Source organism: Pangasianodon hypophthalmus, chromosome 11 (genome assembly GCF_027358585.1).
Source record: "Pangasianodon hypophthalmus isolate fPanHyp1 chromosome 11, fPanHyp1.pri, whole genome shotgun sequence".
NCBI classification, from domain to species: domain Eukaryota; kingdom Metazoa; phylum Chordata; class Actinopteri; order Siluriformes; family Pangasiidae; genus Pangasianodon; species Pangasianodon hypophthalmus.
This window is the reverse complement of record NC_069720.1, coordinates 18,350,909-18,371,385: the sequence shown is the minus strand read 5'-3', so window position 1 is coordinate 18,371,385 and position 20,477 is coordinate 18,350,909. Positions and strand designations below refer to the sequence as shown.

At 37.2% G+C, this 20,477-nt stretch overlaps 1 protein-coding gene across 2 annotated transcripts in view; it reads right to left on the bottom strand.

The window, feature by feature from the left end:
* Positions 1-20,477, bottom strand: part of LOC113526284 (inactive N-acetylated-alpha-linked acidic dipeptidase-like protein 2) — a 243,522-nt gene that overhangs the window by 96,194 nt on the left and 126,851 nt on the right. For both annotated transcript variants that reach the window (XM_053238111.1, XM_053238112.1), the window contains exon 5: positions 13,197-13,347. In XM_053238111.1, the coding sequence (XP_053094086.1) occupies positions 13,197-13,347 (151 nt within the window). The remainder of the gene's footprint in view (positions 1-13,196; positions 13,348-20,477) is intronic.

Genomic DNA, 20,477 nt, shown 5'->3' with positions numbered 1-20,477 from the left:
AGTCAATCCTTGACACATGCACACCCGTGACTGCGTCGCAATAAATGAATTCTGCATTAATGCGCCAGGTTTTGAACCAATAAAACCTTTACACTTAAGACATTGTTCTGTCCATTGTCCAGTCCATTCTGTCTGTTATTTTGCTTAAAAACCAAAGCTTACTGTTAATAGACTACATGGTGTATTGAAAGAATTGTTATATTGTTTTTGATCTTATTTTTATAAAAACATCAAGGGATTTAGGCACTCTGCCTTGCATCATGCCTAAGAACACAGAGAAAGATACAGAGAGACACAGAGAATGTTCACCTTCTGTATTTTATGCTATTCAAATGTTAACATTTGCTCATACGGTGGCAGAAAAAACTACAAACTAATAAACATTTCAATATATTTGAATATTAAATCTTTTAAATAACCAAAATTTGAATGAAATGCAATCGATGAAGGGATCTGACAGCACTAGTATACGCACAGACGAATAGCCCATGCTCTATTTTTGGGATCTGAATTGGTAGCTGGTGCTATTTCCATCTGCATTGTAATCTGCTGTAGTTTTCTGTGCAATGAGGGTCAACATATGGGTACTGGCGTAGGACGCCTAATACAGTCAATGTGCTGAGCAGCAGGGGCTTCCAAATAATGGCATATATAGTGGGTATCCCTGTACAGATTGGACCTTGTCAAGCTGAGAATTGTCACGACCTTTTCAGAGTTAGGGTAATGATTCATGGCCTTATAGGGCTACTGTTGCTATTGCCCTCATCAAATGCAGAATAAGATGCCAGAGCTGCTTTAAAAATCTAGGCTTATACTGTGGATTCAGATTTTTTTTTCTCTCATGATGTTACAGACTTACATTAAATCTGCAAAAGCCTTACATTAAAGTCTGCATTAAAAAAAAAATCAGAATGAAAAGAAAAACATAACCAGGTTTTCACAAAGTTTTGTAAAAATATTAATAAAAAAAAGCCATCTTCATTGAACCTGCTTGAGAGTTTCTTGACTATAGTTCACCTGTAGCAAATTTAGTTATATAGATATGATTTGGAAAGGCAAACGGAAATGGAAAGACCAAAAACAAACCATAAGGTCAAAGCAACTGTCCATAGACTCTCGAGACAGCAACATGTTGTCATGCCTAAGGAAACTTAAGCCTGTAGACGCCTGTAAGGTGCTTTGACAAAGACTCATTAAATGGACTGAATACTTTTGTAATAGTGATATTTCAGGCTTTTTATTCATTCATTCATTCATCTTCAGCAACCACTTTGTCCTGTTCAGGGTCTCAATTGATCAGGAGCTTATCCTGGGAACACGCAGCATGGGACACCAGTTGGTTCCAGAATCCCTGCTTCTGTCCTGAGCTTGGGTCTGTATGGAGTTTAACATGTCCTCCCTCTGTTTGCATGTGTTTTTCCTCCTACTGTCCAAAACATGCAGTTAGGTGGATTGGCTGTGCTAAACTGCCCATAGTGAATAAGTGTGTGCATGTATGTGCATGGTGCCCTGCCAAGGACTGACGTCCCATCCAGGGTGAATTCACCCACGTTGCGCCCAGTGATCCCAGGATAGCCTTTTGATCCACCATTATTGAAGATGAAGTAGTATCCTTCTGTCTAATACACATTAGGCAGCCAAGTGTATTTTGTTTACACAGTGCTTCAGAATATGTATTTATAAAGTCTGATCAACCATTCAGCCAAAGCAAGCCTCAAAGAAGACTGTCACAAAGAATGTATAATACACTTATGCCAGTGTTTACCCATTTTGAACAAATTCATATAATTCATACAGTAAAATGTCATGCTATGCAAACAGTGACGTTCTTACCTAGGAAAACTGCAATGCAAATATAATGAGAATCAGTGTAATTTTAACAACTTGAAGACCATTTCTACTTCAGCACAGTGTGAAGAAATGCAAACACAGGGCTGGAGAAAGCTGTAACATTTCCATAATGCTGTTTACACCGTGTCTTACCTCTGTAATACACCCTTAGGTTTATTTGCATGTTTGTTAGTGGAAATGTCACATCACATGATGGCAATTTTCAGGCACTGTTTAAAGATGATGGTTAAAAAACGCTCAGTGGCTTGCAGTTAAACACTATCGCTAGAGTCAGAATCATCATCATCACCAGATAATCAGACATCAAATACCTCCTACAGTGTAGGCAAGTCATTTCATGTGTATTGCCTTTAATAGTTCCATGACTGTGATATATCTCACAACTTGCCGAGCTATTAACGATGTCAGATGCCTTAAAAGCAGAGCTGGCATGTTGCAGAATTTATTCTGTGTTACAAATAACCTTCACACATGTCCCTAAATCAGCCAATAAAAGTCTGGCCTGGAATAAGTTATTATTTGCGTACGTGTACTGAGTTTGACCAGTGTCAAGCCTTTTGAAAAACATTCTTGGATAGAGTTGAGAGAAATAAATAGGAGAGAGAGTGAGAAAAGAGAACCTCAAAAGAAAAGTCAGATGGGGACAGATGAGATATATTGTGATGGCTGCTATAGAAAACAACTGTTCTCGGACACTGGTGACAACCGTTTGTTCATTAAAGTCTTCAGTACAAGTCCCATAGCTGTGGTGTATTTAAATAAATATGCAAATGATTAAATTTCTATTCAAAGCCTCCTTTTGACTTCAACAAGGTGGCCAAATAACCCAGGGGAAACGATTCTTTTCGTGTGAATAGACCCACCTGTCAACTTGAAATTAACATGTAAAATTGTTTAAAAAAGGCTCACATATTCCTCACCATCTCTTTCTCAGACACGTAAAGAGGAAAAGGGCAGAAACAATAAGCAGACATGCCTTTAAGATTACCTTTATGGAAAAATCACATATATTGCTAATGTGATTATAAGCATTTCAACATTATGCCCTGAAATTGCACATGTGAACTGAAGTAAACACATATGGCATCATGTGATGTGTAATCTGAAAATGAAATCACATGCCCTATATGTGAAAAAATTAACATGTGAGAATAAATGAATCATGTGTCAAAAATCACATATGTAAACAAATTAATAATATGTAAAAATCACACTTTAAAATAAGCGAATCATGTCTAAAATTCACATGTGAATAAAAATTATGTAGCAAAAAATGAGAATAATCACATGAGAATAAATGGTGTGTCAAAAATATGATAATGCATGAGTCGTGTGAAAATCACATGTGAAAAACAAACCATGTGTAAAAACCACATGTGAAAAAATGAACCATGTGTAAAAATCAGATGTAAAAAATATAATACTTGCGTTATAATCATGTGATAATAATTGGATCATAAAAAAACCACATGTGAACATAAATGAATAATGTGGAAAAAGTCATGCACATCATGCACTATGTGTGAAAGGTCCACTACATGTGAAAACATAACATGTGAAGTGTTTCCAAACCACGTGTAAATTTGACATGTGAATCATGTGCAGTTACAATCCGAATCTCAGACACATTAGACACAGCCTAATAAAATAAGATTACAGGAAACATTTCATTTTGGTTTCCCACTCATTTGGCAACCAGAAAGAGGAAAGATTTATCCAAAATAAGAAAACAACGATGCTCTTTTAGATCCAGAGTACAAGATATTGAGTATTGATGCAGATACTGTAACCTTTCCACCTTTTGATTTGTTGTGTTTCTCTCATGGGTTGCCAGTTCATGAGAAGATAATGTCTGAAATAACTCTCCATGATTACTGTTGCTTTACTATCGGAAAAACAGGCATGGAGAATAAAACTCGCTGTGTGTTTTATGGATCATATCTGGAGATATGTCAGCTCCTATCAGACAGAAAAAAGTGCAGACCACAAAGGCAGTGGAATTTTAAGATAGCAGCAGGTATAAATGAATACATTTTGAATACTTGGTGGTCAGGATTCACAGGGCTACATGACACCTACATAAGATCTTCGGGTAACACTTTCTATGCAGGTCATATTTATAATGAAATATGAACGCATTCATATCATGTTGTAATACATTTCAAAGGCATTATGCATATAATTATTTATGATAATGCATGACATTTTATAACTATCTTTATTATGCATTATGCTGATATACATGCTAAGTAGTGTTCATAACATTATATAACCAATTGGTAATGCAGGTTGCACTTTGTACAGTGCATGGTGAGACCTATCTTGTTATTTTTCTTTAATAAATTAATGATACCATGGTGACTTTCATGAAATCCTACTATAAAACTTTACCTGAGAACCAAGGTAAAGGTATGTTAATGGTAGAAACATTTATAAATGTTGGCATCAGCTGTCATTATGAGTGATTTTGTCAGTATCATTTTTTTTTTGTTTGTTTGTTTTTTTTTGGTATGGCATTTTCCAGTCTAATGTCAGATTTATAGATTCATATAATGGTAATAATGCAACATGCCATAAAAACCTGTTTAATTTTCTAAACAATGAATTTAAACTCGCTTGACTGATGTAGCTCAGGACACTTCTATGCCAGATTAACATTAATGCAACATGAAAACAAAACCATCGTAAGGAGACTAAGACTTTTTTTAATTTGTTATTATTTCTTTTTTATTTTCTAAATAATGAACTAATGTCTCATTATAACCATTATGTGAATGTGACATCATCCTGGAAAATGTTATAACAGGAACCTATGTCATTACTTTCTACAGTTACGTCATCTTGACATTTGATGTAGCTTAGTGTACTTCTGGTATGTCAGATTCATATAATGATAATAATGCGACATGACATCAAAACCAAAGGCACTCTTAAACAGACGTGACTGTGTCATTAGGTGAATAAGGTAGATGTTATTATTTCATTTAAATTTTCTAAACAATGAACTTAATGAACTTACAAAGTCATATTATTTCCATTATGTGAAACTGACATCACCAAGGAAAATGTCATAACACAAACTTATCTCATGATTGTGCTCAGTTGTTGTGTCAAATTGTTATGAAAATTCAAGTCACTCTTATATAACTCTGTCATTAAACTCACTTGATAAGATTTTAAACCTGACATATTTTATCTGGGGCCTGATAAAATATGCATAGTTAGACTGTCATTACAGTGTCATAATTTTTCCTCATAAACAGCTTGTCAGCAGAAACTCACTTTCCTTAAGGCCCAGAGAAAATATACATAACTCTGTTATTATAAAATACTCACTGTGCTTTGTTCACTATTCACTATGCAACAGTGTTATATAGTATCATAACACAAGTATCACAACACAAACTCACTGTATGTCAACAGAAATCTACTTCATTTGACTCAGGTTTTATGTCGACTTGAGATCCCAGAACTGCTGTCTGTTACAATTTTTTTTTTTTAATATTTTTGTAGCTTTATGCCAGCTGTCATGAAGGGCTTATGTAGGTGTCATTCAACTCTATACATACTGACCTTTAATTAAATTTTATTTATTTATTGATCAGTCAGCAGAGTACTAAGCATTTTTTTTAATAAAAAAAAAATTATGAATACATTTTTTTTTTATTCAAAATCAACCAGCACTTTAAGTACTGAATGTCCTTTAATTAAAACAAAGATATGTTTACATTTATATTTATGGAATTTGACAGACACCAGCAAAACTTACAGAAGCAGATCGAAGTCTCTATCAATAAATACATCCTGATACTGGTTCACTAGGTCATGGATTAAGAGTACTATCCATCTAAAAAACTCTGTTGGGGAGGTGGTATGTGGTAGAGGGTCTAAAGCAAATACTAAAATCACTGCATAGAGTAGAGAGGTCATGTTAATGTCACCACTCTGTTTTCATTGTAAAGTTATGGTAAAAATCATGAATGCTAAAATAACATCTGGTCCCCAGTATACATGAAACATACTAATTTATCTCAGACGAACCTGCTGTGGGCAGTAAAGCACTTTTATTATTTTTTTTTTCTTATTTTTATATTTAAAAAGTGGCTTAGTTATTACAAATCTGGCCTTTAGTTATATGTTGTTTAATACTAACATAGAATTTCTGTCCGTTGTTACTGTATGTCACAGTCCAAGTCATGGAAGAAAAATCAGTGTGAAAGGAAAATGCTATGTATATCCCATCTCAAGAGTCTCATATTTTAACTTATTTATACAGGATTATGCATTATTATCTAATCCACACTAGGGTTTGTGAAGAATAATCAAATGACACAGCTTTGACCCGTACCGCTGAAACCCAGATTGCTCAAACTCACTCTCATTGTCATGCAAAACAAATGCGAAGACAATATTCCAGCAGGCTGAATAATTCATGCTCCCCTGGATGGCCATTCAGCTTTCAATGAGCGCACTAGGCTCTCTTTCTCTCTGAATACCTGACACAGAGATTTTACTAGAGAGGGAGTAGGCATGAAACATCTGCTAAGACATCTGTTTGCAACCTCCACTGTGCCCGCACTGAGCAGGCCCATGCCATCATTCTAGTAATGACATGTCCCAGGGATGGCAGACATGCGGAATGCCAGGGACAGCCAGGGCGCCGGTGAGGTCTACTGTCATGGGTAAGTGTGTTAAATACAGTAGACTGACCTTCAGAACTGTGCAGAAGCGATACACACTCTGGAATGACTTTTAAACCTGTTCATTTAGATACTGTGAGGTGCCAGGGAAGATTTAATATATGCAACTTCTAATTATGTGTTGGCACACTGGTTCACTATATGGTCTAATGGCATTTACAGTGATTCAAATACACACTGCTCAAAAAAATTAAGGGAGCACTTAAATCACACATTGGATCTCGATGAACGAAATATTCAAGTTGACAATCTTTACTTATGTACACTGTGTAATTTGCTGAGAACAAAATGATGTCATAATGGTCAGTGGAAGCCAAAGTCATCAGCACATTGAGGGCTGGATTCAAAATCACACCGAAAATCCAAGTAAAAAATTTAAATTACAGGCTGATTCAACCTGCATGAATTCCATCACGGCAACTCATAATGTAAGTCAGTAGTGTGGATGGCCCCCACGTGCCTGTGTGCACTCCCGACAACGTCTGGACATGCTCCTGATGAGATGGCGAATATTGTCGTGGGGGATCTCCTCCCAGACCTGGACAGTCTGTGGTGCTACTTGGCAGCTTTGGATGCTCCGATACATAACGTCCCAGAGGTTCTCAATTGGATTCATGTCTGGGGAAGGTGACAGCCAGTCAATGGCATCAATGCCTCCGTCATCCAGAAACTGCCTACACACTCTGGCCACATGAGCCCGGGCATTGTCATGCACCAGGAGGAACCCAGGGCCCACTGCACCAGCATAAGGTTTGACAGTGGCTCTGAGGATTTCATAACGGTACCTAACAGCAGTAAGGGTACCGTTGGCTAGCATGTGGAGGTCTGTGCGACCCTCCAAGGATATTCCTCCCCAGACCATCACTGACCCACCGCCTAACCGGTCATGCTGGATGATGTTGCAGGCAGCATAACGTTCCCAACAGCATCTCCAGACTCCAGATGTCACATCTGTCACATATGCTCAGTGTGAACCTGCTCTCATCCATTAAGAGAACGGGGTGCCAATGGCAGACCTGCCAATTCTGGTGTTCCCTGGCAAATGCTAATCGAGCTGCATGGTGCTGGGCTGTGAGCACTAGAGGACATCGGGCCCTAATGCCACCCTCATGGAGTCTGTTTCTGACAGTTTGGTCAGAAACATGCACACCAGTAGCCTGCTGGAGGTCATTGTGTAGGGCTCTGGCAGTGCTCCTCCTGTTCCTCCTCGCACAAAGGAGCAGATACCGGTCCTGCTGCTGGGTTGTTGCCCTTCTACGGCCCTGTCCAGCTCTCCTCGTGTAATGGCCCATTTCCCGGTATCTCCTCCATGCTGTTGAAACTGTGCTGGCAGACACACCAAATCTCCTTGTGACAGCGCAGATGGATGTGCCATCCTGGAGGAGCTGGACTACCTGTGCAGCCTGATTGGGTTGCAGGTACTGCCTCATGCTACAAGTAGTGACAAGGACTCTAACAAAATACAAAACTAGAGACAAATCAGTCAGGAAGGATAAGGAGAGAGCAATTGTCTGTGGCCACCACCTGCAAAACCATTCCCTTTTTGGAGGTTGTCTTGCTGTTGCCTCTCCAGTGCACCTGTTGTCACTTTCATTTGCACCAAAGCAGATGAAACTGATTCACAATCACTTATACTTCCTAACTGGACAGATTAATATCCCTGAAGTTTAATTTGGTTTTATACTGTAATGATTAAGCGGTCCCTTTTTTTTTGAGCAGTGTATATGTAGATTTTGCAGAATTTATATTCAAAATGCTCTCACACTTTCAAATTTGCATTGTACAATATAATTACCTTCATTAATACATCATTATGCCACATCACTGCTGAAATCCCATTGGTCAGAAGGTGTTGATTCATTTTCAATAACGGAATCTTCGACAATAGTGCTGGCTGTAATTCAAATCACAGGTTTATATTAAAGTGCTTTTTCTAATATGTTATTGTTACTACAGTAACATTCACAGTGACTTGTATGGCTGATGCTCTGAATAATCAAGGACTAATAACAAACAGATTTTTAAAAAGTGTTGTTATTTAAGGCATCTACTCATTGATAAGATGAAGCTTTGTGTAAGGAGAAGTTTAATAATATCTGGACTTCTGTTACAGGGGCAAGGTGGCTTAGTGGTTAGCACTGTTGTCTCACACCTCCGGGGCTGGGGATTTGAATCCCGCCTCCGCCCCTTGTGTGCGGCATTTGTGTGTTCTCCCTGTGCTTCAAGGGTTTCCTTCCCAATTCCAAAGACATGTGTTGTAGGCTGATTGCCATTTCCAAATTGTTCACAGTGTGTGGATGGGTGCGTGACTGTGTGTGTGAAATTGTGCCCCGCCCAGGGTGTCCCGCGCCTTGTGCCGAGTTCCCTGGGATAGCCTCCAGGCTCCCCGCGACCCTGTGTAGAATAAGTGGTACAGTGGATGGATGGATGGATGGACTTGTGTAAATAGTATGTTTTCCATGACGAGAACGTTTTTGCACAGACAGGGTTGCACTTTACGTTTACAGTTACATGACACACTGCTTTTTTTTTTTGATAAACAAAGAGATGATGAGGGAATGATGTTTATATATATTTGTATAATATAAATGTTTATATATTTATTCTTATTGTTATATTGTTAAATGTTATACTTATTTATTTATTTATATCCATAAGTGATAACAGGAACTAAAACTTGTCTTATGGATGTTCCACATTAAATGTTACTATAAACCATTGAAAGTACGATGTGTCATTCTTTAATAAATACACAGCTGAGATTGTTGACAAATGGCTGTGGTAGGAGAGAAGTAAAACACTTTGACATAACATGCTGTTTTTGGAAAATAATCAATTTCAAGGTGGTAACAGTAACTCCGCTTTGCATCTGGCCACATCACACCACCACGGCGTTGATTATTTTCCTTTAAAAGCATGGCCTGTCATGATTTTTTCCTTACTTACCACAGTGCTTCTGAATTCTCGAATCTGACTGGTCACATCATACTACTGATTACTTTCCTATAACAGCATTCCCCATTTTATCCCTGTTTTATTTAATACATATGAACAAATCCTTAGAATTTTAGAATTTAACAAGTAATAAATTATTTTTTCAAATCTATTACTGATGTATTAATGAAAGTTAATGAACAGGTTAGTGATGAGGTTAGAGTTTGTATATTTTCTTCATTTTCATAGTATCAAATGAAATCCAATCACATTAAGATGAGACAAATTTTAATTAATCCCTCATGGAGCTATTAAAGAAACAACATTGCAGTTGTTTGTTTGAATTCATACTAACTTCTCATGGGATTAGGTTTGTATATTGTATTTTGATCACAATTTATTGTGACATAAAAATGCAGCACAGTGAAATTCTTTCTTTTGCATAACCCAGATTGTTAGTATAATGGGATCGAAGGGCAGAGTCAGGAATGGTACTACCAGCCAAGCTGCCACTGTGAGGCCCTTGAGCAAAAGCACCATGGTGGCAGCTGCCAGGAGGTGCCAGGGCTTGAACTCATGACCTTCTGATCAGTACCCCAGAGACTAAACCGTTAATCCACCACTGCCCCTAAATATAGCACATATGGGCGTTTTATTAGCATAGCTGTTAAATAGTTGGCATTGGTTGATTTAAAATTATACTGGTATGCTGTAGTGTAAAAAACTTTATACTGTAGCTAGCTAGCTATGAGGCAGCATGACAGAGATTCTGCTGCACTGCTGCTTGTTGAAGATGTATTGTATGTAGTCAAAAGTATTAAGGCAGTTGATTATCAGAATAAATGACAATTAATGAAACAGAGACACAATAACATTGATGCAGTCAGTCCCCTATTGGGTCCTTTAAAATGGCAGCCATTATACAGGTGATGTCATGAAACATGCTATTGCACCAATATACAGTATGTTAATCAGTGCATTAAACTGTAGTGAACCAATGTTTCAGCACATATATAGAGAAGTTGTGCAAGTATATACTTATATATTTTTTCTTGGCACCCTATACAGTATGTAACTGTTATAAATGTACAGTACGAGGTTTTGTTTTGTTTCATGATTGCTATACATATTAATTGTTTTCTAATTTGATCATTACATATTTTTTAACAAACATGTATCACAGTAGGATGTTGTTTCTACATCAGCTGTGCGAAAGCTTGAATCTTTCTGTCTCTTGTCCTGATGAATGATGTGCCTACTACAGACAGGAACAATAAGAGCAGACGGTAAGTGAATGCACCATCACTTGTGAAAAATTACATGTTCCTCTTTTTAAACTGGAATCTTTTAAAAGTTAGAAAAGTACCCATTTCATGTATTTTCAGTTCCTGCTAGTAATGCATCTGATGCCTTGGCATATAGAGATAGTAATTCCAGCAGGGCTGAAGTATGAATGCTCTCCTTTTGTTTGTGTTAGGAGAGGAATCATTACTGCAGCTAAATGGCAAAACACAATGTCTTATTTGAAAATAATGATGGACCACCTTCTGATTAGCCACCTGAGATCAGATCACTGGAACAAATAGCTACACATGCAAACACATGCCACACTGAGCACTTATGAGAAAAGCCAAAGCAGCTGTACAGCATATCTAATGCTGAGAATATTTTAACCCCTAAACTCCCAGGACCTACTGTCAGGTACCAATTTGCTTTCCTCGGTCTTACAACGGCATACATTTTGCTATTAGTTTCATTGTAGAGCAGGGCTATTCAGGTACAATTTCTAAATGTCCAGCTACCTAAAACATGTTGCTTACAAGGTCAGGATAGGCAACTAACATGAATGAATGGCAACAGCAGTTACCTTTTAATGTTTAACCATTATTAGTTAGTTTTTGGCTATAACTGGTTATGTTTTGTTTTGTAGTGGTGCTTCATGTTGCAATTTTTGACAAATGCCATGCTCTCTGAACAGATGAGATATGAGGATATCTGTTTTGAGAATACTTCCTCATCCATTGATCTTTAAACATTTTGTTTCTGTCATTGACTTTTCTTTTTTAAAAGAAGCCATGTGGCCAATTCACTAATCAGACCAGAAATATAAATAAAATGAAAAATCTATGAAAGTCTGCGAAACTCTTTCCTTTCTGACCTTATGTCTCTAGCCCTGTAGCTAGTCTCTGGTTCGATGAGCTGTCTTCAGGTAAGTAATTTACATAAATGCATGTGATTGGATAAGCCACAACAGATGATCTACTACAGAAGCTGTAATTGTTCATGTTCAGACAACATGAACAATTCAGATTCAGGTTCCTGAATGGCACAACGGAATACAGAATAGAATAGAATTCAGACAATGCCACAGCCATCTGTGTCCAAGAGTCCAAGAGAACTAAATTAGTTGTGTTCTCTGGGTGTGTGTGTTCTCCTGTGAATCTGAGTGACACTACCGAATTGTGGGTATCTGTAAGCTCACGTATCCAGAAGAGGGCAGTTAGCGTAAGTGTGTTCAGCTACGCTGTGTTGTAGCATGTGTAGCACTTTTAAAAGATGAACTGGCTGGCTTTATAAATCTCTGAAAAAGCATGTGCTGGCCCTCACCCTCCCTAGTTGGTAGCTGGTGTATGATAAGGGAGAGTTAGCTAGTGGGTGGGCATCAATTTAAAAAGAAATGTTTGAAATGAATCATGGCAACAATTATAAATCAATTATTATTGACTATAATTTGATTCTTATTGATTAGAATTGATTATAAATCAATTATTATTGAAAAAGGACAGACAAATTGTGTGTAAAAAAACTGATGTGTAAATTGGCTAGCAAGGTGATTCCGTAGTATCATAAAATATTGAATTGTTGACTTAGATTTTTTTATACATTTATCCGCTCTGATAAAGTATTTTTTCAAGTACTCAGTACAGTCTGCTGAAATATATTGCTGGGTTCACATCCAGACCCACCTTGAATATAGTAATAAGCTGACACTTTAAGGAGTAAACTCCAAATGTTTGGAAAAATCCCAGTTCTAAATAAGTGTAATGTTATGAGAACAGGAGGAAAAGTTACACAGTCTGGTGTTTACTATTCCAAGTCATCTAGTGGCCTTGTAGGAAAACATTTTAGTGTTTTCTCTGCTCTAACACACCTGACTCAACTTATCGGCTAATTAACAAGCCCTTCATGAGGTGTGTTAGCGGTGCAGCGGGATTACAGGAGCAGCCTAAGTACTCATTTAGAGCCATTCATGAGCTCAACTTACTTCTTTCTCTGACTTTAAAGAACAGCCTTATTCAATGGATGTGTTGAATGTGAAAACTAGTAAACAAAAATGTGCAAATTACTTCCATGTGACTTTTCTAGACAAAAAATTTCATATCTCATGCCAGAATTTCAGTCTTCAGACATCGAGCCAAACAATGCAAAATTAGCAATGCCCAGCTATATCTTTGGTGTTTTCTCTTTCTCTGTTCTCTATATCTCACTTTTTTCACTGCGTCTCTCTCTCTCTCTCTCTCTCTCTCTCTCTCCTTACTCATTCCTTATGCATGTCTAATCAGGCACTCGCATATCCTGGAGGACTTCATTAGACTTTCAGATTGAGCTTAGCATTAGCATGCCTAAGTAACTTAATAATAGAGGTTGTTTTAAAAATAAGGTTTGCAGGACCAACGCATATAACTGATGGGATGCATACTCTGTACTCACCTGTGCTAGGGTAGTCTGGGGTTGATGGGTCACCTCCTGGGTTTAACGTCACCCCAAATGCCTTTTGCAGTAAGAGCTGATCCCCAGGGACATCACAGGGATCCACATAGATGAGACAAGCGCCGAAGCCCATCTCAGCCAGGAGAGAAAGCTGTTGAGACAAAGTCAGAAGTTTCTGAATGTATGCACTATAAACCCACCTAAAGGGGGAGCTATAGCACACACAATGCTGCAATTGATGGCATTTCAGAAAAAAGGGTAAACCAAGGGTAAAAGTGGCTAACCGAAGTGGGATATAAGCTTAATGTTGATGTGATTCTCAAGAAAGGGGGAAGTAAATGTAATAAAAATCAAGAGTAAAATTGTTTATAGGATGGACAGCTTATGAGGAGAGTGTGTGCTTGTGGATTAGAACAGTTTTTCACTGCAAAGCGAGCCACTTGAGAATTGCAATAGCCTCAGCAACTTAAGACTACAACACTTATGTGTTCTTCCAACAACACACACACACATTCAGCCCTAGACTAATGCATGAATAAATGGGACTAAGTCTCAACAAACAATTTCATCAAATACTAAAACTGCATTTCGCATTTCTGAATTTTCATTTAATGGTTAACATATGTGCCTCAGCACCTCCATATCAGATCAGATAATTGTAGAATGACTTTTCACAACCCTGCAATACCCTGTGAATCACCCTGGCAAGCCGCTAATAGTACATTCACTGACAAATCTATCATGGCCAATCTAATGGAAGTTTTCAGGTCTATGTGTCATATGCAATCTTTTTAATGCATAATCATGTCCCAAGCCCACTTATGTTATCTAATTAAAACACAAATTAGATCAACAAATTGGATAAAGTATACAAAGAACATGGATTGAGTAATAAAAAAATACACACACCCAGAGTGACCAGGTGTGAGAGGTTTGTTCTGGTAGCTCTATGCTGTGTTCTGATCATGAAGAATAAGAACAGTTACACAAAAGCATTGGCGATTCAGTCTATCTCTCAGCAGCCTCTTATGCTTCAGGTCACAGTACAGCACTCAGGTGTTCATTCTGTTTTGACAGAGTGAATATATTCAGGAGCTGCCGGAAACTTTAAACCAAGACACTGTAACCCACCTGAACATACTGAGCCATCCACTACCTCAACCTCACAAGTTCTATGCCATCGATGGATGACCTATCGGAGGAGGCACCGTCTCCCTCTTCACACAGCCCACTCTTGTCCAAGCCACCGTACTTCACCAAGAATGGATTTCTTTTCTGGTCAACGTCAAAGCCCATCATCCTGGGCTTTCCCTGGTTGAGGTTGCATAACCCACAGATAGCTTGGAGTAACAAAGAAATCACCCACTGGTCTAACGACTGTCATCACCACTGTGTCCTCACCCCTCAACTCTATGTCATCTCAACTTCTGTGGAGAGCCCTGAACACCATGCTCCTCTGGACATCCTCCCTGAGTATCAGGACCGCCAAGAAGTGTTCAGCAAGTCCAAAGCCAGCAGTTTGCCCCTCAACGGCCATACGATTGTGCCATGTTCTTAGAATGCTAACCTGATGGACTCACCGGCAATGGATGACTGGTTCCATAGGAGTGAACAGGTATAGGAGCACGCACACCAACAACTTGAACAGATAGCCCAAATCCACAAAGCCAACAGCAATCTACACAGAGGAGATAACCCTTGTTATCAGCCGAGTTTGGCTGGTGACCAAAGACTTCAGACAACCCCAAACTTGCAGAAAACTTGGTCCATATAAGATCCTCAAGCAGATCAACCCCATCACCTACAACCTTGATCTCCCACGACACTGTCGCATTTCACCCACTTTCCATGTCTCCCATTTAAATCCAGTCACCTGAGGTCCGTTAGCCACTAGCCTCCCGTCTGCCGATCTGCCAGCCCCAGTTGACATTGATGGCCAGCCTGCATACATAGTAAAAGCCATTCTCAACTTCTGGTGCAGAAATTGAAGACAGGAATACCTCATCCAGTGGGAAGGGACAAAACTGGGTTCCCGTACATGATATCCTTGACCCCAATCTATGACGTGAATACTATGCCAGTCACCCTGAACATCCAGGCCCACGACTGAGGGGGGCACCTTGTGCTCCCAGAGTGAGCCCTTTGGGTGGTTGGGGCAAAGGGGGTATGGTGCTCTGTCAAGACCACAGACTACACTTTCCAGAACACACTGCGGCCTACAAATATGGCCACTACGGACTACACCTCCCAGAAACCACAACATTTTACTCGCTCCCAATCACCGAGCTTTTGATCACACACCTATTTTCAATCTCACACACACACTCATACACACATGCTGTACACGAGACTCTCATTCACTACATTCTCCGTGAAGTAAACACTCAGTATGTGTCTCACTTCTGGCTTTACCAAGCCTTTTTCCAGTGTATGTTATTCTGGTTTTTGGATATTTTGCCTGTCTCTTGATTCACATGTTTTGTTTTGCCTAGTTAATCCTGTTTGCTCATCACCTGACCCACGCCTGTGTTTTGACATTGACTTAGGTTTGGATATGTCTGCCTTGATCTTATTAAGTGTTTGAACTGCACTTGCATCTGTCTCTACATGCCGATCTTTACCATTAAATTGGCCCTTTTGGTATTTAAGGGATTGCAAGACAGATTTCATGGAAATTGTTTTCTAATCAAGAGAAAAAACAAGTTAGGAAAAAGTTGATACACATATATGTGGTGGCCTAAGAAAACCCTTTATGTGGTAAAAACATTGACATTTTTCACTATATAGCTAACTCTCTACCACAAGTATCTCAACTACAAGTAAAGCTGTAGCATTTATGTAAGTGAAAAGGGAGAAAATTGCATTTAAAGAATCTTTTGCCTAAAAACAAATGCAAAACGTAATAATAAATTTGACCATGAAAACTTTTTCATAACTATTTTCATAACAACCCTTACTTATGGCTTTCAGAGTGATAGGCTTTTAAGTCCCGCCCATCCAGCAGTCATTGAATAGTAACTGAATGATCAATAATATAGTTTTATATAGAAAGGGCAAACAACATTTCTAGATTTCTAGCATTAGTATTATCCTGAGATGATAGGCAATAGCAAGCAAACACCCACCTACGCATGTTTAACCTAATCTACCTACCGTAAAACAATAAGGAGATATACAGTATGTTTATGATTGGAAATGAGTTCTCATGTTGATTATCAGCATCATCCACATCAGTCTCTGTCCCATCACCTGGGGTATAAGTCACTCGTGGCTTTAAAACAAGCCTCATCATCGTTTCTTCGCTTGACTGATCACGCTAACATGAGTGGAGAAATAATCGCTGAATAATTCAGCCATATACCATATTTTTCTAGGTCACTGAAACATTTTAAAACTTTGTCCAATGCTGCTCGTACAGTGTATAATCACTCTTCTGTGTTTTGATGATGATGTGATTGCGCACTAGCTTCAACGACATTTTTGACAGCTGATATTTGATAACACACTGCATTGATTAAGCTTATGTCCATTTTGTTATGGCATGTAACCATGACATTCACTGTGTGATGAAATCACACTTAGCTAGTAAGCTTTTAGACATGTTTGGGAAGGCAGACTGTTTTTAACTGCCGTGTTTGTTAAATTGCCTCCTTACCCAACATGATGTTTGCAGGCAAATAGTCAACACTAGGATGGAAAATAAGTAACATTTCCACATCATTTTGGTGAAATATAATTATAGTTTCTTAAAGCAGAAGTGTCAAAATATGTTCAGTCAGAAAATCCCAGATGTTTTAGTATTTTTGGGTGTCAGAATTCAGCTACAGTGACATCTGACAGGTTTTCCCAGACTAACACACATATTTTCTGAGGCACTGTAATTTGTGTAGTACTGCTTGAATAAACAGACAGACATTTTGATTTGTAATATAGTACCTGTAAAGTAGTCTGCGTAAACCCCATGTTATTTAATAACTCAAATCCAGTAATCATTATCAAAGTCCATAACAGGGGTCAGATCATAGAGAGACAGCAAGAAACCAGCTTAATCCATAAACAAAAGGGTCGAAAGGGGTAAACAAAAAGCACACGTCATGAATTCATAAAACATGAAAGCAGCAGTTGTCGCACTCTGAATCACGCTGCACTGGGAGGGGGAATTCATGACATTACATCATTTACTTGAAATAAGCATCACTAGCTTAACAAGACATGTACAACTCCTCTTCTGAAGAGGAACTTTAAATTTTTACTCAGATGGTATTGCATTTTGAGAGTGTACTACATCATGATCAATAATTTCAATATTTTCTTTTTCTCTTTTACAAGAGTAAATATGATCAGCTCTGTTTTGCTGTAACCAGTAGATTCTTATATGAGCTGATAAGTATCATCATTTTCTGACTGATCATTTAAGGAGGAGCAGTTAAAAAGCTTGATCCTCATGGACTACAGGACCAAGCACTCACTTTAAAGGAAATCAATAAACCTTCCTAAACAAATGCTGCCTGAGAGAGCCAGGGACACTGGTAGAATTTAAAGCAGGAGTGAAAAACACCAGAAGGTCAATATTTCCTCTGCCATTCAACCACAATACCTGTGTTCAAATGTTAAAGCAGGGTATGAATATACACAAAGTAAAATATATTCATAGTCATTCTTATAAAAGAAATCTAATTAGGCGTATGTAGATGTAAAATATGAGTAATAGGAATAATAATTTACCCTGATAATTGTCAAAGGCTTGCTTATTTATGTATACTGTATTAAAAAAATCTTTGGTGAAACTTTTTTATATCTATAATGATATGGTAATGGTAAGGTCATATCTATAATGAACTCTAACACATTCAAAGGTTATAATGCTTTCGTAAGGCATTATACACACTGTTATAATTACATAAGAACATTTATTGCCCTTTATAGCAATGTTCTTAATGCATGATGAATTGTTACAATGCATTATAAGTAGTTTTTGTAACATATTAAAATGACAGTATAGAGAAGTTATAATTTGCTTAGTTTATTATTTAATTTTCCCCCCTAATTATTAATTGCTGTGTTGTTGGGTATTATTTCATAAAGTAAACATTGCATTCTTATTTATTTATTTATTTATTTATTTATTTATTTATTTATTTATTTATTTATTTATTTAGCATTTTTAATATGTCACAAGTCTATTCTTATAAATGACATGCGAATCAATTCAGTGACACTTGTACATAATGCATGATACAATACAATAAATAAACAAATTGTACTTGTATGTGATACATGAGCTAATACTTCATTTTTCTGGAAAAATATAATTTTATATATTACATTATATAAAAATCTAGAATATTTGGTAACATTTTCTATGAAGGCCATATGTATATAGGCCTATGAATGCATTCATAACCTGTTGTAATGCATTCATTATGTATTATACATTATGGAAGTATTATAAGTAATTATTTATATTATAAATATTTATGAAATGGTGTTACAGTGTATAGCAATGTTTGCATAGCATTTATAAAATGTTAATAGAATGCATTATAAGCAACTTTGGTATAATGCATTTGTTAAAAGAAATCAAGGTCTTATGTTGCCCTATACAAAGTTTCTTTGGTATTGGTAATAATGTGTTATGAATTCACAGCTCAGTACCCCCAGAATAAAGAAGACCAATTGAGAGTAACCAACCAAACATACATCTTATGCCCTAAAGTCTCAAAAACAAACCTGAGTCGTGAGCAACTAATGATATATAATTAACAATTCATAATGCATACATTTAATGCATTTTCATAATGTGTATAATACCTTCTGAATGTTTTATAACATGATATGAATATGTTCCTAGCTATTTATAACTATGACCTGATTTTTCTTCCTCAGCAATGTGTTATAAACACCCCTTATAATGCATTATATAATGCATAATACAGGGTGTCCCAAAAGTCTCCATACTTAGGGGAATTTAGCATTTTTTAGCAAAATGTCTTCCAAAATTTGTCATACTTTGTTTATATTATAGATGTTTTTTCAGATAGCTTTTAAGAATGCCTTTGACAAAAAAAGAACGTATTGAATTCATTCTCATGGCTGGATCGGGAAGCTAAAGCAAGGATGTGGTGGACTTTAATAGGAAACATGGTAAGCACATCACACACAACACTGTTGCCAAACTGGGAGCCAAAGTTGGGAGAGATGACTGTGTGTGTACAAAGAAATGGCAATCATGTAGAGGATGTGTTGTAAATAAAGTTACATTTTGCAAAAAGTGTTAATTTCCCCTATATATGGAGACTTTTGAGACACCCTGTAGATTTGGATTTATAACATTTCATCACTAGTAACCCTTGAATCATATATTTTTTATTTGGGTGTTAGTTAGATAAGAAAATAAAACTGCTAAGACCCCCATCAAGGAGGTCAAGGAAGTTATATTTCCATTCGGTACATACAGTGAAAGAAAGGAAATTGAGGCACCAAGATTAAGCTTCATTTTTCTCTCTAAACTTCTTTTCCTCCAACTCTTTAAGAAGTGGTTTATGCTGCTGCACACAAGGTTTGAATCCTTTTTAAAGAAATCTACATGAAACTGTAATAATCACAGAAATCTTTCTCAGTTTCAGCTTCAATTAACAAATATCAGAATTAAGAAAGTGTCATTTAAATCCACAATGGTCAGAACTGACACACATAGTCATATCCAAGGACAATTTGGAGTCTGTTGTCTACCTACTTTTGTGTTTTTGGGAGGTGGGAGGGAACCGGAGAACCCAGAGGAAACCTGGAACTGCTGCTTACACTATATATATGTGCACAAAAGCAAGTGGCTACATTTTATATATAAGTCAAGTTAACTAAGAAAATTAGTTTATTTTATCAAAAGGTTTAAAGGCATAAAAAATTTCTCTATTTAAAAGTACAAACATGATTAATATACTATATACAGTATATTCAGTAATTAGTTTGGCCTGTGTAGGTATCTATAATGATCCAGCAACAAGAAAAATAAATGTGGCTTTCTTCCAGATTGTTTATATAGCACTTCCAGTTACTCCATGCACAAATAATTGGCTCATTAAAAAAAAAAAAAAAAAAATCCCCATTTATCAGACTAGAGAAGAGCACCACAGGGCTAAACGCTCCCCTTAAGGAAAATATGTGGCTGAAGTTACTAAGCTCAATAAAAAAAAAAAAAAATGGTTTAAGACAAACTCTGACACTAAGCCCAATTCCATTAGTGATAATTTGAGGTTTCTACTGCACAATGATGAGTATAGC